The sequence below is a fragment of the Heptranchias perlo genome, chromosome 30 (genome assembly GCF_035084215.1).
Source record: "Heptranchias perlo isolate sHepPer1 chromosome 30, sHepPer1.hap1, whole genome shotgun sequence".
Classification (NCBI taxonomy): domain Eukaryota; kingdom Metazoa; phylum Chordata; class Chondrichthyes; order Hexanchiformes; family Hexanchidae; genus Heptranchias; species Heptranchias perlo.
The window spans coordinates 30,032,899-30,056,513 of NC_090354.1; the positions used below are offsets into that span (position 1 = coordinate 30,032,899).

General features: G+C 46.7%; 1 protein-coding gene across 1 annotated transcript in view; it reads left to right on the forward strand.

The window, feature by feature from the left end:
- Positions 1–23,615, forward strand: part of LOC137300025 (angiotensin-converting enzyme-like) — a 225,296-nt gene that overhangs the window by 192,704 nt on the left and 8,977 nt on the right. The window contains exons 15-22 of the mRNA XM_067969117.1: positions 5,043–5,130; positions 9,444–9,587; positions 10,537–10,728; positions 12,284–12,381; positions 15,835–16,004; positions 18,304–18,527; positions 22,168–22,312; positions 23,175–23,273. Of these exons, the coding sequence (XP_067825218.1) occupies positions 5,043–5,130; positions 9,444–9,587; positions 10,537–10,728; positions 12,284–12,381; positions 15,835–16,004; positions 18,304–18,527; positions 22,168–22,312; positions 23,175–23,273 (1,160 nt within the window). The remainder of the gene's footprint in view (positions 1–5,042; positions 5,131–9,443; positions 9,588–10,536; positions 10,729–12,283; positions 12,382–15,834; positions 16,005–18,303; positions 18,528–22,167; positions 22,313–23,174; positions 23,274–23,615) is intronic.

Sequence of the window (23,615 nt, forward strand, 5' to 3'; positions counted from 1 at the left end):
ATTCATGTTGTGTGTGATGAATGTTGAAGTTGTGTCACCAGACGTTTGTGGGGTGCCAGTCTCGACGTCCCCGACGGACATACACTCGAGGGTGCGGCTGATCTCCAGCGCCTCCTCATCTGCGTCTGTGAGGACCACTATCTGTTGTGGCCCCCCCCCCAGTCCTCGCCCTCTCGTGTGCATTTTGACCTCTCTTCTAGAAGGGGAGAAAGTACAGACGTGTGAGTGAGTGAGTGATGGTGAAGTGGCCAGCCGATGAATGCATTGCTTTGGGTGAGGCTGACCGTGAAAGAGATGCCTCAGAGGGTGAGTGTGAGACAGAGACATCGCATTGGATGAGGATTGAGGTGAGTGGTAGTGGTGGGGTGACTAATGGGGAGTTGAGGAACTGCTGAGGAAGTGAAGGTAAGTTGAGGATGAGCCTTAAGTGGGTGTGAGGAGTGATGTGATAGAGTAGTGTTGGCAGTGCAGAATGAGTTGGGGTTTGGGGGTGATGTGGAACACGGAATGTAGGAGAAACAGTAAGTGTACTCACTTTTGCTGACCTAGTTAGGTCATTAGGTCCTGCCCTGGACCCAAGCGCGGGATATGTTAATCCTGCTGGTGACCTCCTCTGCCACCTTGAGCCAGGCCTTCTTGGTGGCAGAGGCAGGGCGCTTCCTCCCGTCCGCCGCGTAAAACAGTTTCCTCCTCCTCCTCACTCCAGCCAGTAGCTGCTGCAGTGAGGCATCGCTGAATCTTGGAGCAGCCTTGCCCCTGTGCTGCTCCATTGTGTTTTTTGGTCTTTGCTCCAGCAAAAGCCATTGGATCAATGGCCCTTCAAATAGAGCCGCTCCAGCTGACAGCCTGTCATGTGGGTGCGCAGTCCGCCCACTGCGCAGCTCTCGGACGGCAAACCCGGAAACTACGTTAATGGCCACCAATTAGGTCGCGATTGCGTGGGGAACGGTAAGTTTTTATTATCCAGGTTTGCCGCGGGCCCATTGATCCCTCCACTGCCATCCCGCTGACCTTTCAAAATCGAGCCCTTTGTGTCCTCCTCACAGCTTACTTTCCCACCTCGCTTTGTATCATCAGCAAACTTGGATACGTTACACTCGATCCCTTCATCTAAGTCATTAATATAGATTGTAAGTAGCTGAGGCCCAAGCACTGATCCTTGCGGTACCCCACTAGTTACAGCCTGCCAACCTGAAAATGACCCATTTATCCCTACTCTCTGTTTTCTGTCCGTTAACTAATCCTCTATCCATGACAATATATTACCCCCAATCCCATGAGCCCTTATCTTGTGTGACAAACTTTTGTGTGGCACCTTATCGAATGCCTTTTGAAAATCCAAATATACTACATCCACAGGTTCCCCTTTATTTACCCTGCTAGTTACTTCCTCAAAAAATTCTGATAGATTTCCTTTTCATAAAACAGAATTGACTCTGCCTAATCATATTATGATTTTCTAAGTGCCCCATTACCACATCCTTAATAATAGATTCTAGCATTTTCCCGACTATTGATGTCAGTTTAACTAGCCTGCAGTTCACTGTTTCCTCTCTCCTTCCTTTCTTGAATAGTGGTGTTACATTTGCTACCTTCCAATCCACTGGGACCGTTGTAGAATCTAGGGAATTTTGGAAGATCACAACAAATGCATCCATTATCTCTGCAGCCACCTCTTTTAGAACCCTAGGACGTAGGCCATCAGGTCCAGGGAATTTGTTGGTTTTTAGTCACATTCATTTCCCAGTTCTTTTTCTTTACTAATATTAATTACTTTAAGTTCCTCACTCTCATTAGCCCCTTGGTTCCCCATTATTTCTGGTATGTCTTTGTGTCTTCTACTGTGAAGACAGATACAAAATATTTGTTTAACGTCTCTGCCATTTCCTTATTCCTCATTATAATTTCTCCTGTCTCAGTCTCTAGGGGACCCACGTTTACTTTCGCTACTCTCTTCCTTTTTACAGACTTGTAGAAGATCTTACTATCTGTTTTTATATTTCTTGCTAGTTTACTCTCATATTCTATTTTCTCCCTTTTTATCAATTTTTTGATCGTCATTTGTTGGTTTCTAAAATTCTCCCAATCCTCAAACTTACTACTCTTCTTGGCAACATTTTAAGCCTCTTCTTTTAATCTAATACTATCCTTAACTTCTTTGGTCAGCCACGGATGGATCACTTTTCCCGTGGAGTTTTTATTCCTCAATGGAATGTATATTCGTTGAGAATTATGAAATATTTCTTTAAATGTTTGCCATTGCTTATCTACCGTCATACATTTTAATCTAATTACCTAATCCAGCTTAGCCAACTCGCCCCTCATACCTATGTAATTGGCTTTGCCTAAGTTTAAGACTCTAATTTCGGACTTAAGTACGCCACTCTCGAACTCAATGTGAAATTCTATCATATTATGATCGCTCTTCCCCAGAGGATCTTTTACTGTGAGATTACTAATTAACCCTGCCTCATTACACAATACAAGATCTAAAATAGCCTGTTCCCTGGTTGGTTCCACACGTATTGTTCTGGGAAATTGTCTCAAATGCATTCCATGAATGCATTTGAGACAATTGCGGGTCCCCTAGCAGAGATATTTGAATCATCCACCGCTACAGGTGAGGTGCCTGAAGATTGGAGGGTAGCAAATGTTGTGCCTTTGTTTAAGAAGGGCGGCAGGGAAAAGCCTGGGAACTACAGACCAGTGAGCCTGACATCTGTAGTGGGTAAGTTGTTAGAGGGTATTCTGAGGGACAGGATCTACAGGCATTTGGAGAGGCAGGGACTAATTAGGAACAGTCAGCATGGTTTTGTGAGAGGAAAATCATGTCTCACGAATTTGATTGAGTTTTTTGAAGGGGTAACCAAGAAGATAGATGAGGGCTGTGCAGTAGACGTGGTCTACATGGACTTCAGCAAAGCATTTGACAAGGTACCGCATGGTAGGTTGTTACATAAGGTTAAATCTCATGGGATCCAAGGTGAGGTAGCCAATTGGATACAAAATTGGATTGACGACAGAAGACAGAGGGTGGTTGTAGAGGGTTGTTTTTCAAACTGGATGCCTGTGTCCAGCGGTGTGCCTCAGGGATCGGTGTTGGGTCCGCTGTTATTTGTTATTTATATTAATGATTTGGATGAGAATTTAGGAGGCATGGTTAGTAAGTTTGCAGATGACACCAAGATTGGTGGCATTGTGGACAGTGAAGAAGGTTATCTAGGATTGCAACGGGATCTTGATAAATTGGGCCAGTGGGCCGATGAATGGCAGATGGAGTTTAATTTAGATAAATGTGAGGTGATGCATTTTGGTAGATCGAATCGGGCCAGGACCTACTCCGTTAATGGTAGGGCGTTGGGGAGAGTTATAGAACAAAGAGATCTGGGAGTACAGATTCATAGCTCCTTGAAAGTGGAGTCACAGGTGGATAGGGTGGTGAAGAAGGCATTCAGCATGCTTGGTTTCATTGGTCAGAACATTGAATGCAGGAGTTGGGATGTCTTGTTGAAGTTGTACAGGGCATTGGTGAGGCCACACTTGGAGTACTGTGTACAGTTCTGGTCACCCTATTATAGAAAGGATATTATTAAACTAGAAAGAGTGCAGAAAAGATTTACTAGGATGCTACCGGGACTTGATGGTTTGACTTACAGGGAGAGGTTAGACAGACTGGGACTTTTTTCCCTGGAGAGTAGGAGGTTAAGGGGTGATCTTATAGAAGTCTATAAAATAATGAGGGGCATAGATAAGGTCGATAGTCAAAATCTTTTCCCAAAGGTAGGGGAGTCTATAACGAGGGGGCACAGATTTAAGGTGAGAGGGGAGAGATACAAAAGGGTCCAGAGGGGCAATTTTTTCACTCAAAGGGTGGTGAGTGTCTGGAACGAGCTGCCAGAGGCAGTAGTAGAGGCGGGTACAATTTTGTCTTTTAAAAAGCATTTGGACAGTTACATGGGTAAGATGGGTATAGAGGGATATGGGCCAAGTGCAGGCAATTGGGACTAGCTTAGTGGTATAAACTGGGCGACATGGACATGTTGGGCCGAAGGGCCTGTTTCCATGTTGTAACTTCTATGAATCTATGATTCTATGAACTCGTCCTCCAAACTACTTTCATCAATTTGATTTGCCCAGTCTATATGAAGATTAAAGTCCCCCACGATTATTGCATTACATTTGTAACAAGCTCCTCTTATTTCTTGATTAATACCCTGTCTAACAGTATAACTACTGTTAGCCCTATAAACTACTCCTACCTGTGTTTTCTGCCCTTTGTTATTTCTCATCTCCACCCATACAGATGTGAATTATTGGTTGTGTCGTGTAGTATTTGACCTGAATTACTGATCATGTCCTGTACTATTTGATGTGAATTGATGTGAATTATTAATTGTGTCGTGTCGTATTTGACGAGGATTACTAATTGTATAGTGCAGTATTTGAAGTAAATTATTGTTTGCGTTGTGTAGTATTTGATGTGAATTACTGATTTTGTCATATGGTATTTGATTTGAATTACTGATTGTGTCGTGTAGTATTTCATGTGAATTACTGATTGTGTCATGCAGTATTTAAGGTGAATTATGGATTGTGTCATATAGTAATTAGTGTTAATTACAGATTGTGTTGTATTATATTTAGTGTTAATTACTAATTGTGTCACATAGTATTTAGTACGAATTACTGACTGTGTGTGTAGATCACAATCAGTGAGTAGATCACACATTAGATCGGTGTTGCAGGAAGCCGGGACCTCACTCCTTCCCTGATCACCTTTTCTACATCTTTCTCACTCTTTTGGTAGGAAATTTCCCTCTCACTTACCTTCTTATTCTAATTTTTAACTTTTATTCCCAGGGATTTTAACTTTTCACCATAAGAAATAATTTGCCAGGATAAACTCGGTCAAAATATCATCTTATCAAAGTCTCTTTTTCCAGAGAGAAGCACTGTCAGTTGCCCCAGTTTTGCACCTCCATCCTGTCCATCCAATGGATCCAAAATGATTGTGTTTAACAGTCAGCCTTTTCTCTTTCTAGTACAACAACGTCTTGTCTCAGATGGAAACTACCTACAGTGTTGCAAAAGTATGTCGAGCAAACGGGAGCTGTCTCCCTCTGGACCCTGGTAAGTAGCAGACTGTAATGAATCAGCTTCACCTTCTTTATCATGTGTTAACTAAACAACTCATTTTCTACAGAGTGTGAGTGTGCAACACCATTCATACACTACAGAGTGTGAGTGTGTAACACCATTCATTCACTAAAGCATATCAGTGTGCAATGCAATTCATACACTACCGAGTGTGAGTGCGCAATGTCATTCATACACTGCAAAGTCTGAGTGTGCAATGCCGTTCATACACTACCGAGTGTGAGTGTGCAATGCCGTTCATACACTACCGAGTGTGAGTGTGCAATGTCATTCATACACTACAAAGTCTGAATGTGCAACACCATTCATACGCTAAAGGATATCAGTGTGCAATGCCATTCATACACTGCAAAGTCTGAGTGTGCAATGTCATTCATACACTGCAAAGTCTGAGTGTGCAATGTCATTCATATACTACAAAGTCTGAGTGTGCAATGCCATTCATACACTACCGAGTGTGAGTATGCAATGTCATTCATACATTGCAAAGTCTGAGTGTGCAACACCATTCATACGCTAAAGAATATCAATGTACAATGCCATTCATACACTGCAAAGTTTGAGTGTGCAATGCCATTCATACACTACCGAGTGTGAGTGTGCAATGTCATTCATACACTGCAAAGTCTGAGTGTGCAATGCCATTCATACACTACCGAGTGTGAGTGTGCAATGTCATTCATACATTGCAAAGTCTGAGTGTGCAATGCCATTCATACACTACCGAGTGTGAGTGTGCAATGTCATTCATACACTACAAAGTCTGAGTGTGCAACACCATTCATACGCTAAAGAATATCAATGTACAATGCCATTCATACACTACCGAGTGTGAGCGTGCAATGCCATTTATACACTACAGGGTGTGCGTGTATAATATCATTATTACACTACAGATGTGAATGTGCAATGTTATTCACACACTGCAGGATGTGAGTGTGCAATGCCATGTATATAGTACAGAATGTGAGTGTGCAATATTATTCATACACTACAGAGTGTGAGTGTGCAACATTATTCATACACTACAGAGTTTGAGTGTGCAACACCATTCATACACTACAAAGTCTGAGTGTGCAACACCATTCATACACTACAGAGTGTGAGTGTGTAATGTAATTCATACATACAGAGTCTGAGTGTGCAATGTCATTCATACACTACAGATGTGAGTGTGCAATGTCATTCATACACTACCAAGTGTGAACATGCAATGCCATTCATAAACTACAGGATGTGGGTGTATAATATCATTAATACACTACAGATGTGAATGAGCAATGTTATTCACACACTACAGGATGTGAGTGTGCAACACCATTCATACAAGTAAAGAGTTTGAGTGTGAAACTTCAGTCATGCACTACGGAGTGAGTGTGCAATGCTTTGACAAAGTGAGAGTGGACTTGCTTCATGAAAATTGAGCGAGGAGGAAGCACAGATTGAGCGGCCCTAATCCCTAAGTTCACACTGAGGACACCATCCAACGTGTTGTGTGGCACTATCACCGTGCCAAATGGGATAGATTCAGAACAGATCTAGCAGCTCAAAATTGGGCATCCATGAGGCGCTGTGGGCCATCAGCAGCAGCAGATTTGTATTCCAGCACAATCTATAACCTCATGGCCTGGCATATTCCTCACACTACCATTACCAACAAGCCAGAGGATCAACCCTAGTTCAATGAGGAGTGTAGAAGAGCATGCCAGGAGCAGCATCGAGTGTACCTGAAAATGAGGTGCCAACCTGGTGAAGCTACATGCATGCTAAACAGTGGAAGCAACATGCTATAGACAGAGCTAAGAGATTCCACAACCAACAGATCGGATCAAAGCTCTGCAGTCCTGCCACATCCAGTCGTGAATGGTGGTGGACAATTAAACAATTAACGGGAGGAGGAGGCTCTGTAAACATCCCCATCCTCAATGATGGCGGAGTCCAGCACCTGAGTGCAAAAGACAAGGCTGAAGCATTTGCAACCATCCTCAGCCAGACGTGCCGAGTGGATGATCCATCTCGGCCTCCTCCCGATATCCCCACCATCACAGAAGCCAGTCTTCAGCCAATTCGATTCACTCCACGTGATATCAAGAAACGGCTGAGTGCACTGGGTATATCAAAGGCTATGGGCCCCGACAACATCCCGGCTGTAGTGCTGAAGTCTTGTGCTCCAGAACTAGCCGCGCCTCTAGCCAAACTGTTCCAGTGCAGCTACAACGCTGGCATCTACCCGACAATGTGGAAAATTGCCCAGGTATGTCCTGTCCACAAAAAGCAGGACAAATCCAATACGGCCAATTACCACCCCATCAGTCTACTCTCAATCATCAGCAAAGTGATGGAAGGTGTCGTCGACAGTGCTATCAAGCGGCACTTACTCACCAATAACCTGCTCACCGATGCTCAGTTTGGGTTCTGCCAGGACCACTCGGCTCCAGACCACATTGGTCCAAACATGAACAAAAGAGCTGAATTCCAGAGGTGAGGTGAGAGTGACTGCCCTTGACATCAAGGCAGCATTTGACCGAATGTGGCACCAAGGAGCCCTAGTAAAATTGAAGTCAATGGAAATCAGGAGGAAAACTCTCCAGTTTCTGGAGTCATACCTAGCACAAAGGAAGATGGTAGTGGTTGTTGGAGGCCAATCAACTCCGCCCCAGGACATTGCTGCAGGAGTTCCTCAGGGCAGTGTCCTAGGCCCAACCATCTTCAGCTGCTTCATCAATGATCTTCCCTCCATCATAAGGTCAGAAATGGGGATGTTCGCTGATGATTGCACAGTGTTCAGTTCCATTCGCAACCCCTCAGATAATGAAGCAGTCCATGCCTGCATGCAGCAAGACCTGGACAACACCTATCTAACGTGTGATCTACTCACTGATTGTGATCTACACACAATCAGTAATTCGTACTAAATACTATGTGATACAATTAGTAATTAACACTAAATATTATACAACACAATCTGTAATTAACACACAAGCATATGTAGTGAACACACAGTGCACACACAGTGTACACACCATGTACACACAAGCACATGTAGTGTATACACAGGTGCACATAGTTCCCACACAAGCACACATAGTGCATACACAGTGCACGCAAAGGCACATGCAGGCACACACAGTGCACACACAAGCGCACATAATGTATACATAAGCACGCATAGTGTACACACAGTGCACACAAAAGCTTACACAGCGCACACACAGGCATGCACAGGCACATGCAGGCACACACAGTACACACAAAAGCCCACATTGTGTACACACGGGCACACACAATGTATACACCGTGTATATGTATGTACACACAAGCACACACAAGCACATATAATGTACACACAGGCACACAGGACGCACACATAGAACACACACAGGCAGACACACTGTGCACAAACATGCATACACAGTGCAAACACAGTGAGCACACACAGGACACACACAGTGAACACCCATGACACACACTGTGCACACACACTGCACAAACGGTGCACACATGGCTCATGCACATAGCACACACAAGATACACACAGTGCACATAGTACATACACACAATGCACACACATGGTGCACATACACAGTGCACACCCATTGCAGACAAATACAGTGCACTTACACAATGCACACACAGTGCACACACAGGACAAAACCAGCACATTCAGTGCACACACACAATGCACATACACAGTGCTCTATTTATCAAAAAGAGGGAGGCTGTGTTTGTCTTATTTTATCCCCTCCCTTCCTGTCCTGTTACTGCTTTTCCTACTCTCCAGCCGCCCTCTAGTATCACATCCAAGCGACCGTTCTCAGAGGGTCAGGCTGGTCAATGAGGGGGTTCAAAGCCAAGCTGCATCCTGTCCACACACACACACACACACGCACAGACACAAACACACACACACACACATATACATACACGCACAGACACAAACACACACACACACACACACAAATACACACACACACACACACACAGAGCCCTGTATTTACTATCACTCCTCACTGTCCCATCAAACACCCCCAGGGCAGGTAAAGGTATTTATATACACAACCCTGTATTTATATACACATAGCTCTGCATTATCTTTTCATGAAAATAAATTGACTAAATAACATTTTTTGGAAAGGTTTGAAGGACTGAGATAGCACTGAGCTGCCCTTCAGACCTGGTGCCCAGTGCAGACTGATGCCAGTGCCCTGCAGGATGCTACTAATTACTGCCACCCAGGTGCCTGCTGCTTCAGGCAGCTCACTGTCTGATCTGTCAATCATCCACAGATCTGACGGAGATCATGGCGACCTCAAACGACTACACCGAGCTGCTGTTTGCCTGGAAAGGATGGAGAGATGCCTCGGGAAAGAAAATGAGGACCAACTTTAAGAAATACGTGGAGCTGAGTAACAAGGCGGCAAGACTGAACGGTGAGGGCTACCAGGATGGGAGAGGCCTGGGGCTTTGTTACACAAGAAGCCCGTGTTAAAATTGACTTTCAGGAACACACTGCAGTGACTACTAGTAGAAGGGATGGCGGTTTGTCCATTTGACTGTACTTTCTACCCATTGTCTCTATGTTTAGCTATGGTTAACGACGCTCACACCTTATACAGACTGGAAAAAGGCCATACAATCCCTTTTTTCTTCAACTTAAGTAATATTAGTCTTGGGTATTCATTATCCCATCAAATACTCCCAGGGTAGGTACAGCGCAGGTTAGATATCGAGTAAAGCTCCCTCTACACTGTCCCATCAAATACTCCCAGGGTAGGTACAACGCAGGTTAGATACCGAGTAAAGCTCCCTCTACACTGTCCCATCAAACACTCCCAGGGCAGGTACAGCACGGGTTAGATACAGAGTAAAGCTCTCTCTACACTGTCCCATCAAACACTCCCAGGGCAGGTACAGCACGGGTTAGATACAGAGTAAAGCTCCCTCTCCAATGTCCCATCAAACACTCCCAGGACAGTACAGCGCGGGTTAGATAGAGTAAATCTCTGCTCTGCCCCAACAGTGTATCTCAGAGGACCACCCCTATTCATTTTATATTTTTTCATTTTCCCACACCAGTCACCCTGTGACCTCTCTGAGTGAGATTGACAGCCGGTGCCAATTTTACACTGTGGGTCCACGTCCGTTCAGGACTTGGCAAAAAGAATTTCATGTAGGACTCGTCCAGCGGGTTGGCCGGATTTGACAAAGGTGAAAGAATCACGCCCAATCCACTGCACCATCCAGTCCTTGTATATTTCAATGTACCCGTGTATTGCCCTCCAAATGTGAGTCCCAAATCGCAGATTATCAAGAATAATTTATAGCCTGCTCTACCGGGGAATGACGTTGTCTCTATTTTATTTCCCTTTCTGTTTCCAGGACACGCTGATACAGGAGCTTTCTGGAGGTCCCTTTATGATTCCAAAACGTTTGAAGCAGATTTGGAGAATATTTACAACCAGCTAAAGCCCCTATACCTGAACCTCCACGCCTACGTCAGGAGAGCATTGCACAAGAAATACGGAAGCAAGTACATCAACCTGAGGGGTCCAATCCCAGCCCATCTCTTGGGTAAGATGGATGTATACATCATGAGCTTAATCTCCTTGAAACTCCAGAGGTGCCTCTAGGGGTGTTTGATGTGGGCTGGGGGAAACAGGGGTTCATTGCTCCTGCACAGTGTCCAAACTCTGCTTCCAGCCAGTGTCCTAATCCACCCTCCAACCCAACCCTATCAATCAAAGAAAGAGTCAGTCAGACCACGACTTTTCATTAGCGTGATTTCAGTTCTGTGGGAGGGGTGGGAGCCTGGTTGGAGGGATTCAAACAAGGCGTTGCAGGAGAGATGGGCACAGAGCTGGGACAACATGTTCAAGGACCTTGGAGAAGAAAGGGAGATTGGAGATGGGATGGTAGCTAGCGAGGACAGAGAGATTGAGGGTGGGCTTTTTTGAGGACGGAGGTCTCGATACTGTGGGTCCAAGTCCTTTCAGGACTTGGCAAAAAGAATTTCATGTAGGACTCGTCCAGCGGGTTGGCTGGATTTGACAAAGGTGAAAGAATCACGCCCAATCCACTGCACCACCTTGAAAGGAAGGGAGACCGTACCTAATGGGGGGTGGGGGACCATTTATGTCAACTAGCATGAGGGTCAAGAAAGGTAGTACATTTTGAGAAAAAGAGCAGTGAAAGGATGTATACCCTAAATTGGAAAATTTTTGAGAGCGGAGGAACAGAAAGATGTTTAAAGGTGAGAGTGAGGTAGAAAACCCCATTATAAAAGGGAAAATGGAATTCTAGGTTTTCATATGTAGCGTCATTGAATATAAAACAAGAAAGTGATGTTTGAATTTGTACAAAACATTGATTACGCCATGGAGTTTATTGTTCAGTTGTAGGAAGCCATAGAAAGGGTATATGAAAAACCAACTGAAATAATATAGTATGAAGGAAGGCTTGAAAAACTGCATTTATATAGCAACTTTCACAACCTCAGGACATCCCAAATCTCTTTACAGCCAATGAAGCACTTTTGAAGTGTAGTCACTGTTGTAATGTAGGAAACGCAGCAGCCAATTTGCGCACAGCAAGATCCCACAAACAGCAATGTGATAATGATCAGATAATCTGTTTTGGTGATATTGGTTGAGGGATAATTATTGGCCAGGACACCAGGGAGAACTCCCCTGTTCTTCAAATAGTGCCATGGGATTTTTTATGTCCACCTGAGAGGGCAGACAGGGCTTCAGTTTAATGTCCCACCTGAAAGAAGGCACCTCCGTCAGTACTGCACTGGAATGTCCAGCCTAAATTTTGTGCTTAACTCTCTGGAGTAGGCTTGAACCCACAACCTCCTGACTCAGTAAGGGAGAGAGCTACCAACTGAGCCACAGTTGAATGTTAGTGTGGTTGCTTCCATGGCTGTAACTGTACACATTCTGAGTCAATGGCATCATGAAGACGAGTTTGCACCAGATGTCTAAGTAGATAATTCGACCAACAGTGGTTAGCATTCGTGTCTTCTGCATCTGGTCATCTAACTATATTCCCCAGTCCTGCTGCCTAATGGGTAATTGGCGTTTTCACCAGGATACAAATGGTTAACATTACCTTTTTGCTTTGGCAGGTAATATGTGGGCCCAGTCATGGAACAATGTCTATAAACTGCTGATGCCATACCCCAATGCAAGCCATGTTGATGCCACACCTCAAATGGTTGCCCAGGTTAGTCATTTGAGGAAATCTTCAATATTCCCCCCAGTTTTTCTCCTCTTCAACAGAAGCTAGTCAATCTTGCTCAGGAGCAGGGGGGTCAGGAGAACGTTATCACCGAGAAATCCCAATCTGAACCCACACAGAGATTCCAATCTAAACCCCCCACAGAGAGATCCCAATCTAAACTCCCCACAGAGAGATTCCAATCTAAACCCCCCACAGTGAGATCCCAATCTAAACCCCCCCACAGAGAGATTCCAATCTAAACCCCCCACAGAGAGATTCCAATCTAAACCCCCCACAGTGAGATCCCAATCTAAACCCCCCCACCGAGAGATCCCAATCTAAACCCCCCACAGAGAGATCCCAATCTAAACCCCCCACCGAGAGATTCCAATCTAAACCCCCCCACAGAGAGATCCCAATCTAAACCCCCCACAGAGAGATTCCAATCTAAACCCCCCACCGAGAGATTCCAATCTAAACCCCCCCCCAGAGAGATCCCAATCTAATCCACACAGTGAGATCCCAATCTAAACCCCCCACAGTGAGATCCCAATCTAAACCCCCCCCGAGAGATCCCAATCTAAACCCCCGCATAGAGAGATCCCAATCTAAACCCCCCCCAGAGAGATCCCAATCTAAACCCCCCCCCAGAGAGATCCCAATCTAAACCCCCCCCCAGAGAGATCCCAATCTAAACCCATCACAGAGAGATTCCAATCTAAACCCCCGCATAGAGAGATCCCAATTTAACCCTCGCACAGAGAGATTCCAATCTAAACCCCCCCCAGAGAGATCCCAATCTAATCCACACAGTGAAATCCCAATCTAATCCCCACAGAGAGATCCCAATCTAACCCCCACAGCAAGATACCAATCTAATCCACATAATATTATCCCAATCCAACCCCCACAGTGAGATCCCAATCTAACCCCCACAATGAGATCCCAATCTAATCCCCACACAATGAGATCCCAATCTAACCCCCACAGTGAGATCCCAATCTAATCCCCACACAATGAGATCCCAATCTAACCCCCACAATGAGATCCCAATCTAACCCCCCCACACAGTGAGATCCCAATCTAACCCCCACAATGAGATCCCAATCTAACCCCCACACAGTGAGATCCCAATCTAACCCCCACACAGTGAGATCCCAATCTAACCCCCCCACACAGTGAGATCCCAATCTAATCCCCACACAATGAGATCCCAATCTAATCCCCACACAATGAGATCCCAATCTAACCCCCACAATGAGATCCCAATCTAATCCCCACACAGTGAGATCCCAATCTAATCCCCACACAGTGAGATCCCAATCTAATCCCCACACAATGAGATCCCAATCTAACCCCCCCACAGTGAGATCCCAATCTAATCCCCACACAATGAGATCCCAATCTAACCCCCACAATGAGATCCCAATCTAATCCCCACACAGTGAGATCCCAATCTAACCCCCCCACAGTGAGATCCCAATCTAATCCCCACACAATGAGATCCCAATCTAATCCCCACACAATGAGATCCCAATCTAACCCCCACAATGAGATCCCAATCTAATCCCCACACAGTGAGATCCCAATCTAACCCCCCCACAGTGAGATCCCAATCTAATCCCCACACAATGAGATCCCAATCTAATCCCCACACAATGAGATCCCAATCTAATCCCCACACAATGAGATCCCGATCTAATCCCCACACAATGAGATCCCGATCTAATCCCCACACAATGAGATCCCAATCTAATCCCCACACAATGAGATCCCAATCTAATCCCCACACAATGAGATCCCAATCTAATCCCCACACAATGAGATCCCAATCTAACCCCCACAATGAGATCCCAATCTAATCCCCACACAGTGAGATCCCAATCTAACCCCCACAATGAGATCCCAATCTAACCCCCCCACACAGTGAGATCCCAATCTAACCCCCCCCCCCCACACAGTGAGATCCCAATCTAACCCCCCCCACACAGTGAGATCCCAATCTAATCCCCACACAGTGAGATCCCAATCTAACCCCCACAGTGAGATCCCAATCTAATCCCCACACAGTGAGATCCCAATCTAACCCCCACACAGTGAGATCCCAATCTAATCCCCACACAATGAGATCCCAATCTAATCCCCACAATGAGATCCCAATCTAACCCCCACACAGTGAGATCCCAATCTAACCCCCACACAGTGAGATCCCAATCTAACCCCCACACAGTGAGATCCCAATCTAACCCCCACAATGAGATCCCAATCTAATCCCCACACAGTGAGATCCCAATCTAACCCCCACACAGTGAGATCCCAATCTAACCCCCACAGTGAGATCCCAATCTAATCCCCACACAATGAGATCCCAATCTAACCCCCACACAATGAGATCCCAATCTAACCCCCACAATGAGATCCCAATCTAACCCCCACACAGTGAGATCCCAATCTAACCCCCACACAATGAGATCCCAATCTAACCCCCACACAGTGAGATCCCAATCTAATCCCCACACAGTGAGATCCCAATCTAATCCCCACACAATGAGATCCCAATCTAACCCCCACAATGAGATCCCAATCTAATCCCCACACAGTGAGATCCCAATCTAACCCCCTCAGTGAGATCCCAATCTAACCCCCTCAGTGAGATCCCAATCTAATCCCCACACAATGAGATCCCAATCTAATCCCCTCAGTGAGATCCCAATCTAACCTCCTCAGTGAGATCCCAATCTAACCCCCACACAGTGAGATCCCAATCTAATCCCCACAGTGAGATCCCAATCTAATCCCCACAGTGAGATCCCAATCTAATCCCCACACAATGAGATCCCAATCTAACCCCCTCAGTGAGATCCCAATCTAACCCCCTCAGTGAGATCCCAATCTAATCCCCACACAATGAGATCCCAATCTAATCCCCTCAGTGAGATCCCAATCTAACCTCCTCAGTGAGATCCCAATCTAACCCCCCCCCCACACAGTGAGATCCCAATCTAATCCCCTCAGTGAGATCCCAATCTAATCCCCTCAGTGAGATCCCAATCTAACCCCCTCAGTGAGATCCCAATCTAATCCCCACACAGTGAGATCCCAATCTAACCCCCTCAGTGAGATCCCAATCTAATCCCCACACAATGAGATCCCAATCTAACCTCCTCAGTGAGATCCCAATCTAACCCCCACACAGTGAAATCTCAATGTAGCCTCTCACCTATACCTACCTCTACTAGTCAGTTAATGGACTGTTAACTAAGGGCCTGTAAATAGGTCATCCTGCTGGACTCCACATTCAGGAACCTTGTATGTCATAGAGTTGGGTGCAAAAGTGACAAAAAGCAGGCAGAGGGGAAAGCAGGATATGAGTACGTTTCTTTCCAGCAATATAGTTTCTCCTGTTTGATCAGAACTGATTCCATTACATTTATCAAGCTGTTCTGTCTTGAACAGGGCTGGACTCCCATACAAATGTTCAATGAATCGGACAAGTTCTTCACATCGCTTGGCCTCATCCCGATGCCAAAGGAATTCTGGGATAAGTCGATGCTTGTAAAGCCAGAGGGCCGTGAGGTCGTATGCCATGCCTCTGCCTGGGACTTCTTCAACAGGAAAGACTTTAGGTTAGTGCAAGAGAAGGAAAAGGAGTAGAGAGAGAGCAGCAGCAAAGGGGCACTACTGAGCAGAATCTTGGATTTACAGCCAATGAAGCACATTTTGAAGTGTAGTCACTGTTGTAATGTAGGAAACGCAGCAGCCAATTTGCGCACAGTAAGGTCCCACAAACAGCGATGTGATAATGACCAGATAATCTGTTCTAGAGATGTTGGTTGAGGGATGAATATTGGCCAGGGCACCAGGGAGAACTCCCCTGCTCATCTTTGAAATAGTGCCATGGAATCTTTTACATCCACCTGAGAGGGCAGATGGAACCTCAGTTTAACATCTCATCCGAAAGACAGCACCTCCTGACAGTGCAGCACTCCCTCAGTGTTGCACTGGAGTGTCAGCTGATATGTTGTGCTCAAGCCTCTGAAGAGGGACTCTGAACCCACAACCCTCTTGACTCGAGAGGCAAGAGTGCTGCCCTCCGAGTCACGGCTGACCAGATAGCAAGGGGTAAATGTTGTGAATGACCTTAGTTATGAGGAGACTCTGCAGCTCTTCTCACTGGGATAGAGAAGGTTCAAGGGAGTCCTGATGGAGGAGTTGAAATTATGAGGTGTTTTCATAAATTGACTAGGGAGAGATTATTGCCACTGGTGGGTCAGTTAGTAACTAGAGGGCGCAAACTTAAGATCATCATCAAAAGAATGAAAGGAGGGGTTAGGAGAATTTTTTTTTTAAGCAGATGGATTTTAGGACATGGAACGCCCAACCAGAAACAGTGGGGGGAGTAGAATCCATTTTCACAGAGAAGTGGATGAATAATTGAAAAAGAAATGTAAAATGTAAAAGGGTATGAGGAAGGGAGCCAGCACAGGCATGATGGGCGGAATGGACTCTTTCCATGCTGTAACATTCCTGGGCTGTTGAGGGAATTTCTGAGCCAGATGCCTGGCGAGGGAGGGGGAAATTTGGGGCGGGGCCTGGTTCAGACTGGTCAGCACTCCTGCTTTTTTAAGCCATTGAGAAATTCCATGGGAAGGGGGCGGTGAGGGAGTGGAAGGAGGTGGTGAGGGAGTGGAAGGAGGCGGTGAGGGAGTGGAAGGAGGCGGTGAGGGAGTGGAAGGAGGCGGTGAGGGAGTGGAAGGAGGCGGTGAGGGAGTGGAAGGAGGCGGTGAGGGAGTGGAAGGAGGCGGTGAGGGAGTGGAAGGGGAGGTGAGGGGTGGAAGGGGCGGTGAGGGGTGGGAGGAGGCGATGAGGGTGGAAGGAGGCGGTGAGGGAGTGGAAGGAGGCGGTGAGGGAGTGGAAGGAGGCGGTGAGGGGTGGAAGAGGAGTGAGGGAGTGGAAGGAGGCGGTGAGGGAGTGGAAGGAAGCGGTGAGGGAGTGGAAGGAGGCGGTGAGGGAGTGGAAGGAGGCGGTGAGGGAGTGGAAGGAGGCGGTGAGGGAGTGGAAGGAGGCGGTGAGGGGTGGAAGGGGAGGTGAGGGGTGGAAGGGGCGGTGAGGGGTGGGAGGAGGCGATGAGGGTGGAAGGAGGCGATGAGGGGTGGAAGAGGAGTGAGGGGTGGGAGGAGGCGGTGAGGGGTGGAAGAGGAGTGAGGGGTGGGAGGAGGCGATGAGGGTGGAAGGAGGCGATGAGGGGTGGAAGAGGAGTGAGGGGTGGGAGGAGGCGATGAGGGTGGAAGAGGAGTGAGGGGTGGGAGGAGGCGATGAGGGTGGAAGAGGAGTGAGGGGTGGAAGGAGGCGATGAGGGTGGAAGAGGAGTGAGGGGTGGGAGGAGGCGATGAGGGGTCGAAGGGTCGGTGAGGTGTTTCTCCCATCAGACCCTCCATGCTGATGTCAAAACAAGAAGCTAATGAAATAATGTTGCCCACCAGAAACTCTGCCAGTTTTTCCCCCTTTGCCCCAAATGCAAAGTTTCACTGGCGGAAGTGGGGCCCACAACACCGGTTATGGCAGAGCTATTGATTGCCACACGGAAAGTGGCGGCTGCCCAATGGATGGTTTACAAGAGCCTCGGACGTTTGGCCTGACCACTGCCTGTCAAGGTGTCACTCCAAAACCCCTGGCCCTCCCTCCCATGGGGCGGACACCCTGCGAGCAATGGCACAAGTCCCACTCCACCGCACTTGTAACCTTCAGGAACTTCAAGTCCAATGAACCTATGATTCCATGGTTGGCAATGAGCTTCCTCAAACGCTGCCCACAATTTTCCCGATATGTCCCGGTGATTTCCAAGGAAGGTTGCCCCCAGAGCCAGGTGCTGTGAAAGTTCTTTCAAACCGATTCTTGTTGATCCTCTTGTGGTCCTTTTGTCAGGATTAAGCAGTGCACCGTGGTGAACATGGATGACCTGGTAACAGTGCATCATGAAATGGGCCACGTTCAGTACTTCCTTCAGTACAAAGACCTGCACATCTCGTTTCGAGACGGCGCCAACCCAGGGTTCCATGAGGCCATTGGCGATGTTATGGCTCTGTCTGTATCCACTCCCAAACATCTCCACAGCATCGGACTCCTCAGCAAGGTGGAGGACAACAAAGGTAACTGCAGCCTCTTCTTATGGGATGCCATCGAGGTCAAAGGGGAATGGTTGCTCGCCGGGCTGCGGTGTGCACGGGCAGATGTGATTATACTGAACGCATGGTCCAGTGACTGAAGGGTTAGGCAGAGAGAGACACTATGGCAGCCTGAATGTTGGTGTCCAGTTTCAGACAGCATTCACTGACTGTACTGATGTGGAGGGGGAGGGGCTGTATGACATGGAGGGGGGGGGGTGCTGTACTGACACGGAGGGGGAGGGTCTGTACTGACATGGAGGGGGAGGGTCTGTACTGACATGGAGGGGGAGGGTCTGTACTGACATGGAGGGGGGGGGGTGCTGTACTGACATGGAGGGGGAGGGTCTGTACTGACATGGAGGGGGAGGGTCTGTACTGACATGGAGGGAGAGGGTCTGTACTGACATGGAGGGGGAGGGTCTGTACTGACATGGAGGGGGAGGGTCTGTACTGACATGGAGGGAGAGGGTCTGTACTGACATGGAGGGGGAGGGTCTGTACTGACATGGAGGGGGAGGGTCTGTACTGACATGGAGGGGGAGGGGCTGTACTGACAGAGGGGGAGGGGCTGTACTGACAGAGGGGGAGGGGCTGTACTGACTTTGGAAATCTCCACGAGAACAGTGTCAGTATGTCTTTCTTGCAGTGAGTTCCAAGTGAAGAGTTAAGGCCCACGGTGTAGTGCACCAAGGTTGAAAAGAGTAGGGAGCAAGACAAGTCAAGAAGTAGAGGAAGGGTGACACCAAGTTTAGGTTTCAAAGGCTAGTAGATTCGACAAGGAAGGGAAGAGTGAGTGTGCATGATAAGGAGTTCTGCAGTGTTGAGGTCCTGGAAGAGAGAGTTAAAGTAGGAGACTGTGAGACAAGGTTTGATTTCATGGCAGTGAGGATGAAGGGAGAAAGAGGAAAGTGCAGGATGTGGGGCTGAGAGCTTAGGAGGAACAAGACAGCAAAGTTCAGAGGAGCACTGATAATAGATTGCTAAAATAGAGTGACAAGAAAGATTATGACAGAGTGAAAGGGTGGAGGCTAGAGGTGAGAGAAGGATCAATTGTCGGTGGACAATCTTTTCTTGCATCTGGGGGCATGGCAGAGATATTAGAAAATTCTCCCCCGATATGGGAGAAGTACAGGAATCCATCAGGTACTGAAAGATCCTCCAGAGATGTGAGGGCAGTATGGAAACCCACCAGGAATAGGGGATACAATGTACAGTTAAACCTAAAAAAAAACTCCCCAGCATCCCTGTTATATATGATAGGCTATTACTTGCTCCTCCCCATTCCACAGGAGTAAACCTAAGGATTACTTGTGATAATAACCTAGTGACCAACAGCTAACATTAATTCAGTCGGGGAAGATTTGTCTGACCAACTGCCTTGACTTCTTTGAGGAAGTGATATCCCACTATGAACTACGGAAAGCTCTATTGCATTGCATCTGGCCAAGTACCACACTAAAGGTTTCTATTTAAGTTAAAGCAGCGGGAATCAGTTTTAGTTTCAGAGGTCTGGAATTGGCCACGTGTTCGACCATTACTCCTTGGCTACTCTCGCTAGGTTGAGCAAAGCAACCGAGGCAAGGTTCGGAGGTGTGGCACTTAGAGCCACTAGTGAGAGCTGGGTGAGCGGTCAGGATAACTGCGAGTTAAGCCACCCTTCTGGGTTTGGATTTTGCCATACAGAGGTGCTACGTTAGGGCTCATCCCATAAACCCCAATATATAACAATGGAGTGAATCCATTCGGCCCCTTGTCGCTGCTGAGCTGACAGACGGGAATTTAGCAGTGGTGGGAATGCAGGGTAAAATCTGGGAATAGATAGGAAAGGGTAGGAAGCAGTTAGAGGAATAAGGTTTGGATTGAGGATGTAATGAGAAGGGTGCCTAAAGGATCAGGGTTGTGACCCCTACTGTTTCAATTTACATTAACGGTGTGGGATTCAGAAACTCAATGTGAACTGGTCAAATTTGGAGATGATACAAAACTAGGGGAGATAGGAGGCAGCTCAGGAACGACAAAATGAGTTGGACAACATATGTAGGTGAGCAGAACAATGGCAGATGAATCCTAGAACAAGTGTAAAGTACTGCACATAGAAAGGAAAAATGGATTACCTGCTCCGTGAATGGTGCTGAAATAGCTGAACTTGAAGTGGAAAGATAAGGGTTTTGATAGACTCAATGGCCTAGCAATCAGTTCGTGGCCGAATTCGGACAGTTACCCAACGGTGGCAATGGCTGCTGTGCCGAAACTGATTTGCAGGTGGCCCGCGTGAAATTGGTCTACTTGCATCATCAGGATGGGACCAGAGTGTCGGGGGAGCCAGTCGTGCCCCAAGAGCCAATGCGCCCACGTCGAAGAGAGGAAGGTCAGTCGGCGGAGACGCCAGCACCGGGCCAGCGGTAAATCCAGGGGTGGGGGAAGGAGGGGGCATTGGGTTGGGGGGGTGGCAAGCAGCTGGGGCTTAAAATTTCAATGGGAGCCAGGAGGAGCATTCCTGCTCCACGTTCAAGTAAGTAAGAATATCAAGGGTAGAAAGCAGTAAGTACCTGTTAAAAGAATAAGATTTGAATGGAGGATGTAATCAGCTGGGTTCCCAAACGATCAGGATTGGTACCCCTACTGTGTCTGCTTTACATCAATGTTGTTGATTCAAAAACTCAATGTAAACTGGTCAAATTTTTGTGGCAGCCTCCAGCGGTCCCTTTAAGGACCAGCTGGTTTGTCTGCTTTAGTCGTAGTATGCACGGCACCAAACATTAGCTTCACAAAGGCGTCCTGGATGCCTCCGGAGTTCGCTAACCAACTTGGCAAGCTCTCCCAACACGGGCTGAACACTCGCCATTTTGGACCCTTCAGCGTCCGTTTTTCACCTGAAAAACAGGCACTGCGCGCACCAACTACTAGGCCAACATGTCCAACCACTTTGGACCCGCAGTCAACAAAGCCAATAGAATGCTGAGCTACACAGACAGAACAGGAGAGTACAAATCAGAGGAAATTACGCTGTCACGGTAAAGTGCTCCGGCGTGAGTACGATGTCCATTCTAGGCAGTTCACAGAAGAGCCACGAAGCTGATCCCTAGCATCATAGGTGCTGAATTTTGAGGAAAGACTGGAGAAACTTGGGCCTTTCAGCCTTGAAAGAAGATGTGTGAAAGGTGGCCTCAGAGATACATATAAGAGAGTATAAGTAATTTAGATGTTGAAAATTCAATTTAATTTGTAATAGTCGGACAAGTTGAGACTGGCTCAAACTATTAAAGGACAAATTTACGACTGAGATCAGGAAGTTCTTCTTTAGCCAGAGTGACCAGCCCATGGAATGGACCCCAGAGAGAGTAGTAGAGCCAAAAAGCCTGGAATCAGATAAGAGGCAGCCGCATGCTGTGATGGAGGGGGGAGTGTAGAGTCTTTATGGATGGATGAGCTAAGATGGGCCAAATGGCCTTCTTCATCTGCATCATCTTGAGATCTTCCTCCATTGACATTGACAATATGAGTTACTGTCGACCTCATCCTTTCAGATTCAGTGTCAAGAAGTGGAATTTTTAGTGAGAACAACTGATTAAATATCAAAAATAATTATGGAATGTAACATCTGGACAATTCTTTTACACAGAGAGTGATATTAACTACCTGATGAGCATCGCCTTGGACAAGATTGCTTTCCTCCCATTTAGTTATCTAATGGATCAATGGCGATGGAAGGTGTTTGATGGGAGGATCCCAGAAGCTGAGTACAACCAGGAATGGTGGAATCTCAGGTACAACACAGGGACTGCTGGTAAATAAAGTAACAGAGGAGAGAGGGTGGGAGACTGCTAGAATCACATGTAACAGAGAGAAAAGAGCACTAGAACCTCAGGGAAAAGATGGAGAGACTGCTAGAACCTCAGGTAAGAACCTAAGAACATAAGAAATAGGAGCAGGAGTAGGCCATACGGCCCCTCGAGCCTGCTCCGCCAATCAATAAGATCATGGCTGATCTTCAACTTCAACTCCACTTTCCCGCCCGATCCCCATATCCCTCGATTCCCTTAGTGTCCAAAAATCTATCAATCTCAGTCTTGAATCTCACTCAATGATTGAGGATCCACATCCCTTTGTGGTAACAGGGGAGAGACTGTTAGAACCTCAGGTAATGAAGGGAGAGACTGCTAGAACCTCAGTAACAGAGGGAGAGACTGATAGGACCTCAGGTAACAGAGAAAGAGAGACTGCTAGAACCTCAGGTAACATGGCTGTTCCTTCATCGTCGCTGGGTCAAAATCCTGGAACTTCCTACCTAACAGCACTGTGGGAGGACCTTCACCACACAGACTGCAGCGGTTCAAGAAGGCGGCTCACCACCACCTTCTCAAGAGCAACTAGGGATGGGCAATAAATGCCAACCTTGCCAGCGATGTCCGCACCTCAAGAATGAATTTTTTAAAATTGCCTCATCTCTCAAGCATGCACATTCGGGCACCAATGCATACAAAGTACTCTTCCATTTGCAACTCACACCTCACAGGTTCTGGGTACAGTAACTTTCGTAAGTTTATCAGCTAGAAAGTTTGAGGATGGAGTCCAGACCAGGCCAATTTTCTAAGACTGCCCAGTTTAACATGTACCTCTCTCCTGCAGGTTAAAATATCAGGGCCTGTGCCCTCCTGTCGTCCGCTCAGAGGAAGATTTTGATCCCGGTGCAAAATTCCATATTCCTTCAAGTGTTCCTTACATCAGGTATGTGTTTGACATGGATCAGTCCCAAGCCGTGCGATGGTTTCAGTGTGTCCTGATAACTGATTGGAGAATTATAAATTTACCATTAACTGATAGGGTTGCCAACCCTCCAGGATTGTCCTGGAGTCTCCAGGGAGAAAAGTCATAGGGGCATTACAAAAATTATGAGTTTTTAAAACTTCTTTGACCGTTTACGTTTATTAGTTATAAAAATATTGGAGATGGTATAAAAAAAGGCGGGCTTCTGTACTTGATCAGAATAAAAAGATAATTATTTTAGTTCAAAGAATATTGAAATATGAATTCAGAAACACTTTGTTACATCGGTCTGATTATACCGCG